At 44.2% G+C, this 17,434-nt stretch overlaps 1 protein-coding gene and 1 long non-coding RNA gene across 7 annotated transcripts in view; one reads left to right on the plus strand and one right to left on the minus strand.

The window, feature by feature from the left end:
• Positions 1–17,434, plus strand: part of dapp1 (dual adaptor of phosphotyrosine and 3-phosphoinositides) — a 237,343-nt gene that overhangs the window by 108,111 nt on the left and 111,798 nt on the right. For 3 of the 6 annotated variants that reach the window (XM_059965466.1, XM_059965462.1, XM_059965463.1), the window contains exons 2-4: positions 1,632–1,717; positions 4,277–4,460; positions 16,174–16,276. In XM_059965466.1, coding sequence (XP_059821449.1) covers positions 1,644–1,717; positions 4,277–4,460; positions 16,174–16,276 — 361 coding nt within the window. In that variant the 5' untranslated portion in view covers positions 1,632–1,643. Of the gene's footprint in view, positions 1–1,631; positions 1,718–4,276; positions 4,461–16,173; positions 16,277–16,854; positions 16,982–17,434 lie in introns of those variants that run through there. The other 3 variants (XR_009511357.1, XM_059965461.1, XM_059965465.1) reach the window with 2 other exon arrangements.
• Positions 9,459–16,624, minus strand: LOC132391823 (uncharacterized). Its single transcript, XR_009511358.1, has 3 exons — positions 16,367–16,624; positions 15,850–16,251; positions 9,459–10,647 (listed from the first exon to the last, which is right to left on the minus strand). It is a non-coding gene; the product is annotated as an uncharacterized LOC132391823 (long non-coding RNA).

The following is a 17,434-nucleotide window of genomic DNA, read 5'->3' on the forward strand; positions in this document are numbered from 1 at the left end:
TAGAGGCAGATACATTAGGGACATTTAAGAGACTGTTTGATAGGCACATGGATGAAAGAAAATCTGTGGGCTATGTGGCAGGGAAGGCTAGATTGATCTCAGAGTAGGTTAATAAGTCAGCATAACATCATGGCCAAAAGGTCTGTAGTATGGAGGACTATTCGGTGTTCTATGTATCCCATTGTGTCTCTGCAGCACACAATCCCTGTAGATTGTGGAGATATCTGGAGGTGAGTCACTGCAGGAGAGCCAGCATCTGAGTTGCTCTTATGGCCTCACTATTTATGTGGCTGGTCCAACAGAGTTTCTGGTCAACATTGACCTGCTGTTGGGGCACTCAGAGTTGGTAATACTTTTGAACATCAAAGACATCTGATTAGGTCCTCCCAGTGGAAATGGTTATTGCTTGGCCTTTGTATGGTGCATATGTAACTTAACAGTTACCAGCCTCTGCCTCAATGTTGTCCAGGATTTGCTGCAGGCAGGCATGTGCTGTTTCATAAGTTGAAGAGCAGCACTCTCTCTGAGAGTGTTTGAACTAAAGGGAATATGGTTGATGGTGTCAGATGGCAGTTAATGATTACATTGCTGGTTGTGATCTACAGAAAGGTGTAAATATCAATGTCATCCATGTTAACCAAACCAGGATCACATTGAATTAATGTCTCTGCGAAAATATGGATTCAAAGTCAGTCGATTTTATTGTCATGTGCACAAGTGTGCGTATGCACACGTGCAATGAAAAGCTTACTTGCTAGAGCATCACAGGCACATGGCATCATATAAGCAGCATTCGCAAGCAAACAAATTAAACATAAATGCAATTTTTATCAGAAAGATCCCATCTAATACAAAAAGAAAACAAGTCCATTATAATGCAAAGTGGTCATAGTGTTGATACGCAGTATCTTGCTAGTGATTAGCGTTGTGCAGGTTGGCTCAAGAACCAAACGGTTGAAGAGAAGTTGGGACTTCAGTTTCTGTACTTTCTTGCTGGTGGTAACTGTGAGAAGATGGCATTGCTAGATGGTGGGGATCTTTGATGAACCAGAGTGAAAAATTCACTCACCTGAACTCTGCACTGATTCCACCAACTCTGGACTTACTTTCAAGGACTCTACAACTCACGTTCTTAATATTATTTTATTTATTTGTTTGTATATTATTTATTTTATTTGCATTGTTTATCTTCTTTTGCACATTGGTTGTCAGATACTTGTGTGTAGTTTTTCATTGCTCCATTATTTTTCTTTATTCTACTGTGAATGTCTGCAAGAAAATGAATGTCAAGGTAACATATGCATACTTTGACAATAAATTTACTTTGAGCTCTAAACATTGAACTTTAATCTTGAATATTGCCTTCTTGAGGCAGCATCTCCTGTGGATAGTATCAATTGTGAGGAGGGATGTTGTGTCAGATTGAGTCCATCACTCTCTGCAGCTTTTTACCTCCCTGAATATTGAAATTGTGAACCAAACAGTGATGCCATCAGTCAGGATACTTTCAACAGCACAAAATACACATTTATTAAGTGTTTGATTAATTAAATTGCTTGCTATTATTTTCAAAACACACAAAAAAAAATTTGTTAGCAGCTTCTGTTTCTTCTTATGAATTTGTCCTTTAGTTAGGAACAGAGATGGCTGATGGATCAATAATCGAACGTGAACTTATTCCCAATGGTAGAAACATTATGGTACGGAGCCAAAACAGGTAATTCCTCCCTTCATTATAAATAACAAAGAATTGCATTTGTATAGCACCGCAGGACACATCAGCACAAAACATTGGCTGATTTTACAGAGCAGGACGGAGACAGCTGTTTACTGGGCTGGTTTCTCTTTCAGATGACACACTAAACCAACACCCCATTTGGACTCCAGGGGGCACCATCTCCAGTATCCTAGCAACAACGACTCTTCAGTTCACATAAATATATTCAAGTTCGAGTTTATTGTCATTCAACTGTACACATGTATACAGCCAAATGAGACAATGGTCCTCCGAACCAAGGTGCACAAAACAGTACTGTACATATAACTCACCCACATGACACATAAAGTTATATTAGCACAAATAAATTAAGAAATAATAAGGTGCATATATGATACATTAAAAAGTAAACAGTACAACATTACTGGCACTTCATACATGATGAGACCTGGGTGGTGGCAGGGAGTAGTCTTATGGCTTAGCTGTTCCCCATCCTGGCAGTTCTTGTCCTAATGCTACAGTACCTGCCTAATGGTAGAGGGTCAGAGAGATTGTTGGATGGATGGGGGAGGGATCGCTGACAATGCTAAGAGCCCTGAGAATGCCAGCACTCCTGATAAATATCCCTGCTGGATGGAAGAGAAACCCAGATGATCATCTCAACAGCCCTCTCAACCCTTTGTAGGGACTTGCTGTCTTATTATCCAGGAGCTTCCAGAAACCAGATCTGGAGAAATTTCTTCTCCCAGGGAGTAGGAGATCGTTCTGCTTCCAAGATGGTGGAGGTCAGATCATCAGATATATTTAAACTAAAGACAAACAGTTGAAAGGTTGAGGGTTGTGGAAATCAGGCACAGAACAGGAATTGTGGTCAGCAAGATCAGCCATCTTCATATTGAATGGTGGGCTGGAGGTGAGGGGCCTAAAATTGTTCTTTTTCAAAATTTGTAAGTAAAATCAGAATGATATTTATAAACTTCTGTGTTTTTCTTTTTTTGAAAACATTTTTCTGTGATTTAGTAACTGTATTCCATCCTGAGTGTAGCTAACTGAAGAACATCACTGTGATTTTGGGCACTGTGATGTACTGTGGTGATGATAGGATCCTCTGTGAAACAAGTAAGGAGCACCAAGTTTCTAAGAGCGCACATAATGGACGATCTCACCTGGTCCATCAACACCACCCCTTTAGTCAAAAAAGCACAGCAGGGTCTCCATTCCTGAAAAGATTGTGAATGAGGCTCTCATCTGTTTCCCCCCTCCCACCCCCCATTTTAACCACCAGTTTTTACAGGAGCACCATGGACCGGTCATTCCGGTTTGGGAATTGCAAGGCTATTCAGCCCATCAAGTCTGTTCCGCCATTCCTTCATGGCTGATCCCAGATCCCACACAACCCCATACACCTGCCTTCTCGCTATTATCCTTTGATGCCCTGACCAATCAGGAAACAATCAACTTCTGCCTAAAATATACCCACGGACTTGGCCTCCACCTCAGCCTGTGGCAGAGCATTTCACCAATTCACGACTCCCTGGCTAAAAAAATTACTCTATACCTCTGTTCTAAAAGATTACCCCTCAACTTTGAAGCTATGCCCTCTACTTCTGGATACCCCCACTAGAGGAAACATCCTCTCCACATCCACCCTAAAGACTGTGCTGGAAACCTCTTTAGAAAAGGCAATGGGAGTTATCACTATGGAGTGGCGGGGAGGGGGGTGGGGAGAAGGTTTACCCTGAATTCACTTTCAGATTTTTTAGTTCAAGTTCACCTTTGTTGTCATGGAGGTGCATACCCAGGATATAAAATTAGCTTTTTGGCAGCACAATACATTATATACATAAAGTCATAGAACAATACAGAATGGATACAGGCCCTTCAGCCCAACGAGTCCTTGCTGACCATGGTGCCCTTTCAGCTAGTCTCAACTTTCTGCATTCAGCCCATATCCCTGTGAGCCCCGTCCTTCAATGTATCTATCCAAGTGCTTCTTAAATGATTGTATTATACCTGCTTCAACCCCTCCTCTGATTGAGAAGCATGTCCCTCAGGTCTTCTAACTCATTCCCCTCACACCCAGTGTACTGGAATCCCCCTACGCTGGGGGGCAAAGGCTGTTAATATCCACCTTGTCTATGCCTCTCACGATTTTGAACATACCTGTATGGTGTTTGGTGTTGCTGTGTTCATCACAAAGTCACCTCGCTTGGTGATGAACCATCTGCCAAGCTCGGCAAACACCGCAAATGCCTCAACCCGAGCTACGAATACTCACCACCATCCTAATGGTTATCCATCATTCACCTTCGTTCCAAAGCATATGATAAACAGAAATGAATTTAAACTTAGACTAACATAAATTATACATTACGCTTACGCCACAATAAGCATAATGATATCAAAGCAAGTTTTGAGAGTGAAGAGTGAAATATAGACTGAGCAATATCAGATATATTAGACACCATCTTATATTTATGCTCATAATTCTGTAGTCCCTACCCGCAACCATCGAACCTTCTATCTTAATTGATCTCACACCTACATTTTTCTCCTCAGGAAGTTATTTGTTAACAAATATGTGGATTATGTGTTCAACACGTCAGTGGAGAAGCATTTTCAAGCCTTTTCCAAGGGATTCCACAGTGTTATTCCAATGCCGGTTGTAGATTTGTTCCTGCCAAGTGAACTGATGGTTCTTCTCCATGGGACCTCAGAGTACGACTGGATCCAGCTGGAGGAGGTGAGTCATGAGTTCAGTGTAGTTGTCCATTGTAAAGGTCTGCTCTCTTTGGATAAGTACACTGGTAAATTGGTTTATTATTGTCACATATACTGAGGAACAAGGGAACACAATAAAAGGAAACAAGGTTAAGGTGTTATGGTTACAATGAGAGGGCAGGGCAGGCAGACAGGAGGGTACAAGGTCAATGTGAAGTAGATTGTGAGGTCAGGAGGTCATCTTATTGTCTAAGGGGACTGCTTAATAGTCATAGGGTCGTAAAGTACTGCAGCACAGAAATGGGCCTTCTAATCCATGCCAACCTAACCTTGATGAAGATCCTAATGAAAGTTCTTGGCCCTAAACATCAATCATTTATTCCTCTTCATAGATGCTGCCTGAACTGCTGAGTGTTATGTCTGTACAACTACATGTCAAGTAAATAATGGCATGCACTCGGAGGTAAAGTTAACTTGTATATTCACTTTGCAGAGAAAGCAACATACCAAAGTGAATGGGTAACTTATCAGTCACTAATTAGTGCTAAGGGGAATCATTGCACTAAAAGAAATAGATCCATACATTACGCTTCCTCCTCCTTTAGATTTATGCAGCATAAAATTGTATACGTAACAAAACATTCAAGTTACTTTTAACAGTATCCCTTTTGCCAATCACCTTTCTGGCTCTCAGCTTCACCCCACCCCTTCTGGTCTTCTCCTATCATTTCGCATTTTCCCTTCCCCCTCCTACTTTCAAATCTCTTACTATCTTTCAGTTAGTCCAGACAAAGGGTCTCAGCCCGAAACGTCGACGGTGCTTCTCCCTATAGATGCTGCCTGGCCTGCTGAGTTCCACCAGCATTTTGTGTGTAATGCTTTCACAAAACAGTGTTTGCTTGATTTTTTTTCTTTTTTTTAATAACAGTCCATAACTAACTTCTCTATACTGAAGATCCAGTCGTTTGGGTAGTGTGATGTTTCTTTCAGGATAGTGCCTCTGGACCTGTGGCAGGTGTCTTGTCAAAGAACTTCCTCTGTTGCAGGTGTCACATTGCTGTTCATGACATGATTATCACTGAGAGGTAAGACAAGTGGATGCAATATATCCATCTTGTTGTAGACACAGACAGCCCAGGCGTGTCTTCGGCTGAGCATCCAGTATCTGGTCCACATGATGTCTCCATGCCTGCTCTCCAACATAGATTGTGTACATCAGTGTAGATGTCCTACCAGATGTTCTCTTGTCTTCTCAGTAATCGCACGCTAAGACTTCCTGTCTAACCTTGAAGATCCTCGCTGATCTCCTTGGCAACAGGCTGAACTCTTTATTCTGCACTTCTCTCCATAGATCTGGTTTCAGGAGGTCTATGGAGATCTCAGATTCTTGTTCATGGAGAGCATTGCAGGTGTTTGATTTGTCGTCGTCTGAAAAGAGTTCTGATACACAAAAAGGAAGTTGTCCACCTTATGCTGAAGAGAAATGTCCTCCTTGTCCATCGCTTTAATGGACTTCTTGAAGGTTTGGACAAGCCTTCCAGTTAACCCATTCATTGCTGGACAGTGAGGAGCTGACTTGAAATGTTTGATGCCATTTCACGAATAGTTTGTACTTTTCTGTGGTCTGTTGTCACTCAGAATTTGTACAGACAAACCATTTATGGAGAAGATAGAGCGGAAACACTTTTCTGACGTGGTTGGCTTCATCGGTATGACCTCAGGCCACTTCGAATGAGCATCCACAGCAATCAGAAACATGGAGTGGCCCAGCAGAGTCAATATGCACCCTTTGCCATAGTGAAGACGGCCACTCCCATGGGTGTAAAGGTGCCTGTGGGGGTGCATTTTGAACTTTGTGGCATTTTGAACAGCTTTTGGTCAAGTCTTGGATCTGTTTATCTGTTCCCGGCCACCACACGTAACTCCAGGCAAGACTAGCCTTCATGCAGATTCTCTAGCTTGCTGGTGCACGGTTTAGAGGAAACCACAACACGAGATCCACACATCAGGGTTCTTTGATGTACAGACAGTGGGTCTCGTCTCACTAAGAACTCAAGGAACATTAGGATTACCATGAGCTGGCCATCCTTGCATGGTGATGTCATCGACTCTTGACAATGATGGGTCATTCCTTGTTTCTTTTTGTATGTCAGAATTTGCTATCAGCAGCTGGTCCACCAATGTGGTGTGGAACTCTTCTGCTGGGTCACAGAATGAAGACTTTTCTTCTTCAGTTGCCTGCAGTGGAAGACAAGCATTGAAGTGTTGCTTGGTACCCTTGAACTCTTCGTCATTAGAGTTGGCTCCTAGGAAAAGTGCCCAATGTTACAACCAAGTAGCAGACTTGAGAATCCTCTTCCAGGGATTGAAAACAGACACAAGGGGCTGGTGGTCTGCTTGCAAGTCTGTTGCTAGAGTAAACTTTTGTCCGTAGAAATAGTGGTGAAACTTATTTACTCCCCATACTAGACTAAGGACGTTTTTGGTCAATCTGTGCATAGTTGAGTTCTGCACTCGTCAGTGATCTTGAAGCTGACGATGGGATCTGAGGGAGAGGGGATTGCAGGGTGGTGGTGGGGGAAGGGGAGATGGGAGTCACAATCGCAGCATGTGAAGATCCGGCCTGGAGTTCAAGGCTGGTTCCACATCGTCAGCTCCTGGGCCCTCAGAGGCTTCATCTTCCTCTCACCCCAACCCTCCCCTCTCCACTGACACCACCAGCCTCCCTCCCCCCTCTGATCCCATCTCTCATCCGTGCCGGGTCTTTACCATTCCCTCTGACCTTCAACTCTCTGAGGCAGAGTGCTCTGTCCTCATTAAGGGCCTCACCTTTGTCCCCCTTCGCCAACACCTCAGTGAGTTCTGCGTACGCCATGATGCTGAACTCTTCTTCCGCCAGCTCCGTCTCCGAGCTTGCTTCTTTGGCAAGGACTCTCCTATCCCCTCCGATGACTCCTTCTCCCATCTTCACCCCTCCTCCTCTTCATGGACACCCCGCTCTGGTCTTCTGCCTGCTCTGGATCTCTTTTTTGCTAATTGCCGACGGGACATCAACCGTCTTGACTTCACCACACCCTGTTCCAATTCCAACCTCATCCTTCTGAACGTTCTGCTCTCCGCTCACTCCGCACCAATCCCAACCTCACTAAAAACCTGCTGATAAGGGGGGAGCTGTTGTTGTCTGGCGCACTGACCTCTACTTGGCCGAGGCACAGCGACAACTCTCTGATACCTCCTCTTATTTACCCCTTGATCATGACCCCACTAAGGAGCACCTGGCCACTGTCTCCTATACCATCACCAACCTTATCAGCTCTGGGGATCTCCCATCCACGATCACCAACCTCATAGTTCCCACACCCCGCACTTCCCGTTTCTACCTCCTACCCAAGATCCACAAACCTGCCTGTCCAGGTAGACCTACTGTCTCAGCTTGCTCCTGCCCCACTGAATTCATTTCTGCATACCTTGACACTGTCTTATCCCCCCTTGTTCAATCCCTTCCCAACCATGTTCGTGACACTTCTCATGTTTTGAATTTTTTCAATGACTTTAAGTTCCCTGGCCCCCACCACCTTATTTTCACTATGAACGCCCAGTCCCTATGTACCTCCATCCCCCACCAGGAAGGTCTCAAAGCCCTCTGCTTCTTCTTGGATTCCAGACCTAACCAATTCCCCTCTACCACCACTCTCCTCCGTCTAGCGGAATTAGTTCTTACTCTCAATAATTTCTCCTTTGGCTCTTCCCACTTCCTCCAAACCAAAGGTGTAGCCATAGGCATCCACATGGGTCCCAGTTATGCCTGCCTTTTTGTTGGCTTTGTGGAACAGTCCATGTTCCAAGGCTATACCGGTATCCATCCCCCTATTTTCCTTCGCTACATCAATGACTGCATTGGTGCTGCCTCCTGCACACATGCTGAGCTCATTGACTACATTAACTTTGCCTCCAACTTTCACTCTGCCCTCAAATTTACCTGGTCTATTTCTGACTCCTCTCACCCCTTTCTTGATCTTTCTGTCTCCATCTCTGGAGACAGCCTATCTACTGATATCTACTATAAGCCTACAGACTCTCACAGCTACCTGGACTATTCCTCTTCCTACCCTGTCTCTTGCAAAGATGCTATCCCCTTCTCACAATTCCTCCGTTTCCGCCATCTCAGGATGAGGCTTTTCATTCCAGGATGAAGGAGATGTCTTCCTTTTTTAAACAAAGGGGCTTCCCTTCTTCCACCATCAACTCTGCTCTCAAACACATCTCTCCCATTTCCCGCACATCAGCCCTCACCCCATCCACCCACCACCCCACTCGGGATAGGGTTCCCCTTGTCCTCACCTACCACCCCACCAGCCTCCAGATCCAACGTATAATTCCCCATAACTTCCGCTGCCTCCAAAGGGATCCCACTACCAAGCACATCTTTCCCTCTCCCCCCCTTCTGCTTTCCGCAGGGATCGCTCCCTACGTGACTCCCTTGTCCATTCATCCCCCCCATCCCTTCCCACCGACCTCCCTCCTGGCACTTATCCTTGTAAACGGAACAAGTGCTCCACCTGCCCTTACACTTCCTCCCTCACCACCATTCAGGGCCCCAGACAGTCCTTCCAGGTGAGGCGACACTTCACCTATGAGTCGGCTGGTGTGGTATACTGCGTCTGGTGCTCCCGGTGTGGCCTTTTATATATTGGTGAGACCCGACGCAGTCTGGGAGACCGTGTCGCTGAACAACTACAGTCGGTCCGCCAGAAAAAGCAGGATCTCCCGGTGGCCACCCATTTTAATTCCACGTCTCACTCGCATTCTGATATGTCCATCCATGGCCTCCTCTACTGTCAAGATGAAGCCACACTCAGGTTGGAGGAACAACACCTTATATTCTGTCTGGGTTGCCTCCAACCTGATGGCATGAACATTGACTTCTCTAACTTCCGTTAATGCCCCTCCTCCCCTTCTTACCCCATCCCTGATATATTTAGTTTTTTTCCCTCCCCCTTTTTTTTCTCTCTGCCCATCACTCTGCCTGTTTTCCATCTCCCTCTGGTGCTCCCCTCCCCCTTTCTTTCTCCCTAGGCCTTCTGTTCCATGATCGTTTCCCTTCTCCAGCTCTGTATCCCTTTTGCCTATCACCTTTCTGGCTCTCAGCTTCACCCCACCCCCTCCAGTCTTCTCCTATCATTTCGCATTTCCCCTCCTCCTCCTACTTTCAAATCTCTTACTATCTTTCCTTTCAGTTAGTCCTGACGAAGGGTCTCGGCCTGAAACGTCGACAGTGCTTCTCCCTATAGATGATGCCTGGCCTGCTGCATTCCACCGGCATTTTGTTTGTGTTGTTTGAATTTCCAGCACCTGCAGATCTCCTCGTGTATGCCTAGGTATTACTGTTGTCCAGGGGATCCAAGGCCGAGAGGAGAGCCAATGAGGTTGCACTTGCTGTATGCCTAGAGTAGCAGTAGGTAAATTGCAGCGGGTCCAGGTCCTTGCATAGGCAGGAGTTAATTGTAGCAATGACCAACCTCTCAGAGCACTTCATCACAGTATGTGTGAATGTCACTGGGCAATAGTCATTGAGGCAGCTCACCCTGCTCTTCTTGGGCACTGGTATGATTGTCACCCTTTTGAAGCAGGTGGAACCACCACCTGCAGCAATGAGAGATTGAACACTCCCGCCAGTTGGTTGGCACAGATTTTCAGAGCCCTTCCAGATACACCGTCAGGACCTGATGCCTTTTGATGGTTCACCCTCTTGAAAGATGTTATGATATTGACAGAGAGCACAGTGTCCCCAGATGCGGCAGGGATTCACACAGGTGTAGTTTTATTCTCTCGTCCAAGGTATACATGAAAGACGTTGAACTCATCTGGGAGTGAAGCATCACAGCCAATCATAATGTTAGGTTTTGCCTTGAGGGAAGTAATGGCCTGCACCCTCTGTCAGAGGTGACATGCACCTGATTTTGTTTCTGACCTCAATTGGAATTGTTTTGTTTTGCCCTTAAAATAGCCTTCTGTAGGTTTTACTTGGGCTTCTTGTATAGTTTTGAATCATCAGTGTTGAATGCTCCATATCTAGCCCTCAGAAAACCATGAATCTCCTGGTTCATCCATGGCTTTTGGTTTGGGTACATCCGGTATGTTCTCGAAAAATTTAACGCATATCTGCCTCCACTGTCAACACATTCCACACTCAAATAGAATTTAAAAAACTGGGGAAACAAAAAATAGATCATAATAAATATATGAAAAGAAAAAGAATGAACAAACATGATTTTGGTCCCTTAATCACCCACACCACACATTCCCTCTTCTCCTTCCTCCCACCGGGCAGAAGATACCAAATCCTGAAAGCATATACCTCCAGGCTCAAGGACAGCCACTATCTTGCTATTACCGTACTATTGAGCAGTTCCCTTTGTATGACAGGACAGGCTCTTGACCTCAAAAACTGACTTGTTACGGCCTTGGATGTTTTGTTGACCTGCACTGCTCTATTTCTGAGAGGTGTATGGAGGGATATGGTCCAGGTGCAGGTCAAGTGGGACCAGGCAGAAAAATGGTTCGGCACAGCCAAGAAGGGCCAAAAGGCCTGTTCCTGTGCTGTAATGTTCTATGGTTCTCTCTAATTTCTTTATTCTGCATTCTGTTACTGTGTTCCCTTCTACTACCTCAGTGCATTGATGTAATGAAACAATCTATATGAAAAGTGTGCAAGGCAGATTATTCACTGTACCTTAGTATGTGTGGCAATAGTGAATCAACTTACCACTTTAAAAGAATGACTTTGGAGAAATTATATTAGAGAATAAGGCAGTGGCAGTGAATGAGAACAATTATTTTGTTGACGCAAGAGAGTGCAAGTGTTGGAGAAGGGGAGCAACATAAAATCTGCTGGAAAAACTCTGGGGAGAAAGGAGTTGTCTATTGCCTATCACCTATTGTCTTGTTTATTAATTATTGCACTGTCTTGCACTGTTTTGTGTATTTTATGTAGTCTAGTGTAAGTCTGAAGTCTAATGTAGTTTTGTGTTGTTTCATGTAGCACCATGGTCCTGGAGGAACGTTGTTTTTACTGTGTATTGTACCAGCAGTTATGGTTGAAATAACAATAAAAGTGACTTGACCAGACTCTGTATCAGAATGGATGCATTTTGTGGTTGCCTTCTCACAAAATAAAATAAAATAAACCTCCTGGAAGAATCTAAGTATTAAAAGTCTAGAGTGAATGAGGAGCTCAAGAAAATCAGCAAGTAAAGAAGTCGTACTAGAGTAACTGATGAGGCAAACAAGTGATAAAACCCCAGAAACTGATGGGCAGCACCATGGGGTTTCTACAGTGATGTCTATGGCGACAGTGACAATGCATTGAAAAGGAGGTTAGAAGGTAGCCAATGCAACTCCAGTGTTTAAGAGGAGAGAAAGAAAAGAGAAAACAAGGGACCAATTAATCATAGGGAAATGTCTGGCTTTATTACTTATAAAGTGCTAACGTGGCTCAAGGTCAAAATTAACTATTTGACAAATCATATTTTGAGACTTTAACCTGTAGAATAGATATGAGCGAGGTAGTTGATGTGAGGGGTTTAAAGTTCAAAGTAAATTTTATTATCAAAGTACATATTCTGTCACCATATACAACCCTAAGATTTTCTTGTGGGCATACTCAAGAAATTTATAGAATAGTAACTATAACAGGATCAATGAAAGATCAACCGAAGTGCAGAAGACAACAGATTGTACAACTATAAATATGAATAACTAACAATAAATAGCGAGAACGTGAGATAGTGAGTCCTTAAAGTGAGATCATTAGTTATGGGAAACATTTCAATGATGAGGCAAGTGAGTGTAGTTCCCTTTTATACAAGAGCCAGATGTTTGAGGGATAGTAACTGTTCTTGAACCTGGTGGAGTGAGTCCTCGGGCCTGTACCTTCTACCTGATGACAGCAGCAAGAAGAGAGTGTTACCTGGGTGATGGGGATCTCTAATGATGGATGCTGCTTTCCTGTGACAGGGTTTCACTTGGATGTGGGGGTGGGAGGGCTTTACCCATGATGTGCTGGGCCAAATCCTCTACTTTTTGTAGGATTTTCCATTCAAGGGCATTGGTGTTTCCATACTGGGCAGTGGTGCAAGCAGTCATTATGCTTCCACTACACTTTTATGTAAGTTTTAGATTTTTTAGACCAGAAGACACTAAATTCTATGCTACAAGTGAAGTTATGCCATGGAGACAGTATTAGGGTTAATGTGCAAGCATGGATTGAGGATTGGTCAACAGAAAGAAATCAGAGGGTAGGAGTAAAAGGGAGACACAGGAGACTGGAGATAGTGGAGATCTGGAGCAAAACACAAAGGATCTATAGATAAACAAAAGAGTTTCTGCAGATGCTGGAAATCCAAAGCAGCACATACAACCCTCATACTTAGATCCTTACGAGATGCTGGATGAACTCAGCAGGTCAGGTGGAATTTATGGAAAGGAGTAAACAGCTGATGTTTCAGGCTGAGACTCGTCATCAGGTCCAGTCCTGACGAAGGGCCTCAGCTGAAACTTTGACTGTTTTTCCTTTCCATAGATGCTGCCTGACCTGCTAAGTTCTTCCAGCGTTTTGTACAGATCTATAGATGCTCCTTAACCTGCTGAGTTCCTCCAGCTTCTTCGTGTGTTGCTGTAGTAGGAGCAAAAGGGTTCCTTTTGAGTTGGGAGTTTGTGATGACTAGTGCTGAAGGGATCTGTGCTGGAGTTTCAGTTATACACAGTTACCTCAGTGATTTGATTAAGTTTCATTTACTCGAGTTGACAATGAGACAAAGCTAGGTGGCAGTGTGAACTGCAAAGTGAATGCAGAGAGAGTAAATGGGCAAGATAATGACAGATAGAGTGTGAAAAATAATGCCTCCCTCATGATTGCATGAATGTGTTGAAACCAGAATAGATTCTTTGAGATGTTGATTTTCTGGAACTGGAACCTTCAAGTCAGAGTAGTTTTAAAATAGGGAGAGTTTGAAAATATCACTGTTCAGAGGCAAAACATTTTAAAAAGTCTGCAGATGCTAGGAATCCGAAACAAAAAGAGAATTGCAAGAAACACTCAGCCAATCTGGTAGCACAGTGGAGAGGAATTTTAAATACAAGAGTGGAGATATGCGTAAGGTTCTGTGAGACCACGCCTGGACCATTGCCAACAGGGTGATACAGCAGTACAATGAGTAGAGCTGGTGCCTCACACCACCAGAGACTCGGGTGCAATCCTGACCTCAGATGCTTCCTGTGACTCTGAGGCTTTGCCCCACCACCTTAGTTTTCTTACCTATCCCAAACAGGTGCAAGTTGGTAGGTTACTTGGCCATTATAAATAGTGGGTGAGTGATGGAATGTTGGGGGGCTGCCAAAGATGTGGGAAGACTGAAAAAATAGGATTAACGTTGAATTATTGTAAATGGATGGTTAATGGTCAGTACAGACTTGGTAGGCTGAAGGTCCTGATTCTACACTTTATCTCTCTCTATGTCTATGGGTCTATGAGATCTGATTCCAACCTAAGGGATTTATATTACAATGACAGAGGGAGCACAGAGTAGGTTCACCAGATTGATTTTTGGGAAGGTAGCTTTGTGATAAGAGGAGGCATTAATGAAACAGACCATTTACCCTATAGAGTTTAGAAGAATGAGAGGAAACCTCACTGAATGACAGAAAAAAAGATTTAATGTAAGGAATATGGAGCTGAGGTTTTCCCTGGCGTAAAGGCCTAGCCCTAAAACCAGGGGTCACAGTCTCAGAACGAAAGGTCATCGCTTTTGGACAGAGATAACGGCATGTTTCTTTGCTCAGAGGGTGAATGTTTGGAACTCTCTCTACCCAGCAGGGTTGTAGGGCGCAGTTATAGGTATTAAGAAAGTTAAAGGAATGCTGCAGAGAAGTGGTGCTGAGGCGTATGTTGTGATGCAGCAGTGACAGTTTTGAAGCAACCTTGAACCAATTGGCCTGGAAGTTGGTCCGTACAGGATCGATTGAGGGGAGGGGCAGAGAAAGTTAGACATTGTTAAGGATAGGGCATCAGACCTAAAGATCAGAGTTATAATGGCTTTTGCGGTTGGGGCCAGGACAATGGTGTGTGAGGTAGCTCACTGTGCAATGTGAGGAGAGGGTGCTTGAGTCATGGTGAAGGCAGTAGGGCAGGGGTTGGTGTGAGGTGGGAGTGGAGGTTGATGTGAGGGTAGGTTGTAGTCAGTATTGGAGTGGTATAGAGGTGGGGTTGATGTATCAGGGGTGATGTGGGGATCAGGCTATATGCAGCACTGGGCCCCCCAGGGGATTGTATTGTCTCCCTTCCTGTTTACCCTGAATACCTTGGACTTCAGATACAACACTGAGCCATGTCATCTGCAGAAATTCTCTGATGACTCAGCAATAGTTGGGTGTATAATGGGAGGATGGAAGGATGAATACAGGGCCCTGGTGGAGGACTTTGTCAAACGGTGCAAGCTGAATCATCTGCAGCACAACATCAGTAAGACAAAGGAGATGCTGATGGACTTTAGGAAGACCAAGCCTGCACTGCTCCCTGTTACTAGTGATGGTGAAGATGTGGTGAGGTCCTGAAAGCAGAGTGCTCCTGGATGACACACTTGAGTGGAGCACCAACACAGAGGCTTTTGTTCAAGAAAGGCCAAAGTCATCTCTACTTCCTGTGGAGACTGAGGTCCTTTGGAGTATGTAGATCTCTCCTTCACATGTCCTACCAGTCTGTTGTTGCCAGTACAGTCATCTATGCGGTGGTGTGCTGGGGCAATGTCATCAAGACAGGTGATGCCAACAGGTTCAATAAACTGATTAGAAAGACTGGCTGTGTTGTGGGAGTCAAACTGGACACACTGAAGGCTGTGGTAGAACAAAGGACCTTTCGGAATATCCTGGCAATTCTGGATAATGTTTCTTACCCTGTGCATGCCACCTCGGCTGAACAGAGGAGCACGTTCAGTAATAGACTAAGACAACTACGCTGCTCCAAAGAGCGCTATATGTGGTCATTCTTGCTCTTGGCCGTTAGGGTCTATAATGAGTCAACCTATAGCTGGGGGAGTGATGACTCCCCTCCTGTCAGACTGTTAAAGGTAACTTATTTTTATTCTTTCTTTTCTCTCTTCTAATATTTATGTATCTCTGCACTTGTAGTGCTGCTGTGGCACTGTAATTTTCTTTGGGATCAATAAAGTATCTGTGTGGATGGGTCATTGTGGGGCTCTTAATGTGGGGGTTGATCAATGTTTGGGTACTAATGTGCAGTGAGCTTGGGGATGAGGTGGGGGTGACGTAGCAGTCGGACTTGTGATGGGGGTTGTTGGGGGTGGTCTCAAAATGAGGATCAGTAGGTGCTGGCAGTAAGACACAAACTTTGGCACCTGTGGCGAAGGATCGGTTGGGCCATCGTCTCAACAAACAGCCTCGTCATCTCTATGGAAGCCAAATTTTTGCACATTTGTGTTGTTTCACGGAAGGCTAATCTTGATCACAAGGTCAAAGCATGCGTGGAATCCATGAGACATCGTTATGTGTACCTACACATTTCTGGTGTTAGAAACAATTTGGATGCACACAGTAAATCCACAAATATGTTGAGTTAATCAATATCTTGATAAAATCCCAGCAGACAGCACACATCAAACGGCAAGAGAGAGTTCCCAAGTTGTGTGTGTCCTCATGTCTTTTTCTGCACCCTCTGACAGAATACGAGATATGGTAAAGGATACACAAAGACAGATGAAGCCATTGTCAATTTCTGGCAGATGTTCCATGACCTAACTCTAGAAGACAAGAAGCATTTCCTTGGTGAGTGGTCTTTTTGTTCACAGAGAGTTACAAGGGTTTCAAAGTTCAAAAATTCAAAGTTTGAAGTAAATTTATTATGAAGGTACATACATCTCACCACATACAACCCTGAGATTCATTTTCTTTCTTCATATACTCTCCACCACACATCTACAGAAGTTTGTCAGTGTTTTAGATGTCTTCACAAACTTCTAATAAAGTTGAGGCACTGCCGTGCTTTCTTCATAAGGGCACTTATGTGCAGGAATGATAATACTGAGGAATTTATTGACTCCCTCCACCTGTAATGCCCTGATGAGGACTGGCTTATGGACCTCTGTTTTCCTCCTTTTGAAGTCAATAGTCAGCTCCTTGGTTTTGCTGGTGTTGAGTAAGTGTTTGTTCTGTCACCTACTCAGCCAGTATTTTCAGTCTCCCTCTTAATATTTTACCACCTTTAATATTTGGTTAATATTAATATTGGTGGTTAATATTTCACCACTTTTGATTCAGCCAACAACATTGTTGTCATTGGCGAACTTAAATATGACATTGAAGCTGTGCTTAGCTTCACAGTCATGAGTACAAAGTGAGTAGAGCAGGAGGCTAAGCACACTACTTTATGGTGAACCTGTGTAGATGGAGATTGTGGAGGAAATGTTCTTGCCAATCCGAACTGACTGGTGTCTGCAAGGGAGGAAATTGAGGATCCAAGTACTCATGGAGGTATTGAGGCCAAGGTCTTGAAGCTTACCGATTAGTTTTGAGGGGATGATAGTATTGAATGCCAAGCTGTAGTCAGTAGAACATCCTGATGTAAGCATCTTCACAATCTAGGTGCTCCAGGATTGAGTGAAGAGCCAATGAAATGGCATCTGCTGTTGACCTGTTCTGATAACAGGCAAATTGGAGTGGATCCAAGTCACTTTTCAGGCAGGAGTTGATATGTTTCATCACCAGCGTCTAAAAGCACTTCGTCACGGTGGATGTAAGTGCTACTGGACGATAAGCATTGAGACAGTTTACCACGTTCTCTTATGCACTAGTATAATCGAAGCCTGCTTGAACCAGGGTGGTATCTCAGACTGCTGAATAGAGAGGTTAAAGATAACAGTGACTACTCCAGCCAGTGGCTCAGCACAGGTTTTTAGTACCTGGCCAGGTACCCCATTTGGGCCA

Source organism: Hypanus sabinus, chromosome 3 (assembly GCF_030144855.1).
Source record: "Hypanus sabinus isolate sHypSab1 chromosome 3, sHypSab1.hap1, whole genome shotgun sequence".
In the NCBI taxonomy this organism is placed as follows: domain Eukaryota; kingdom Metazoa; phylum Chordata; class Chondrichthyes; order Myliobatiformes; family Dasyatidae; genus Hypanus; species Hypanus sabinus.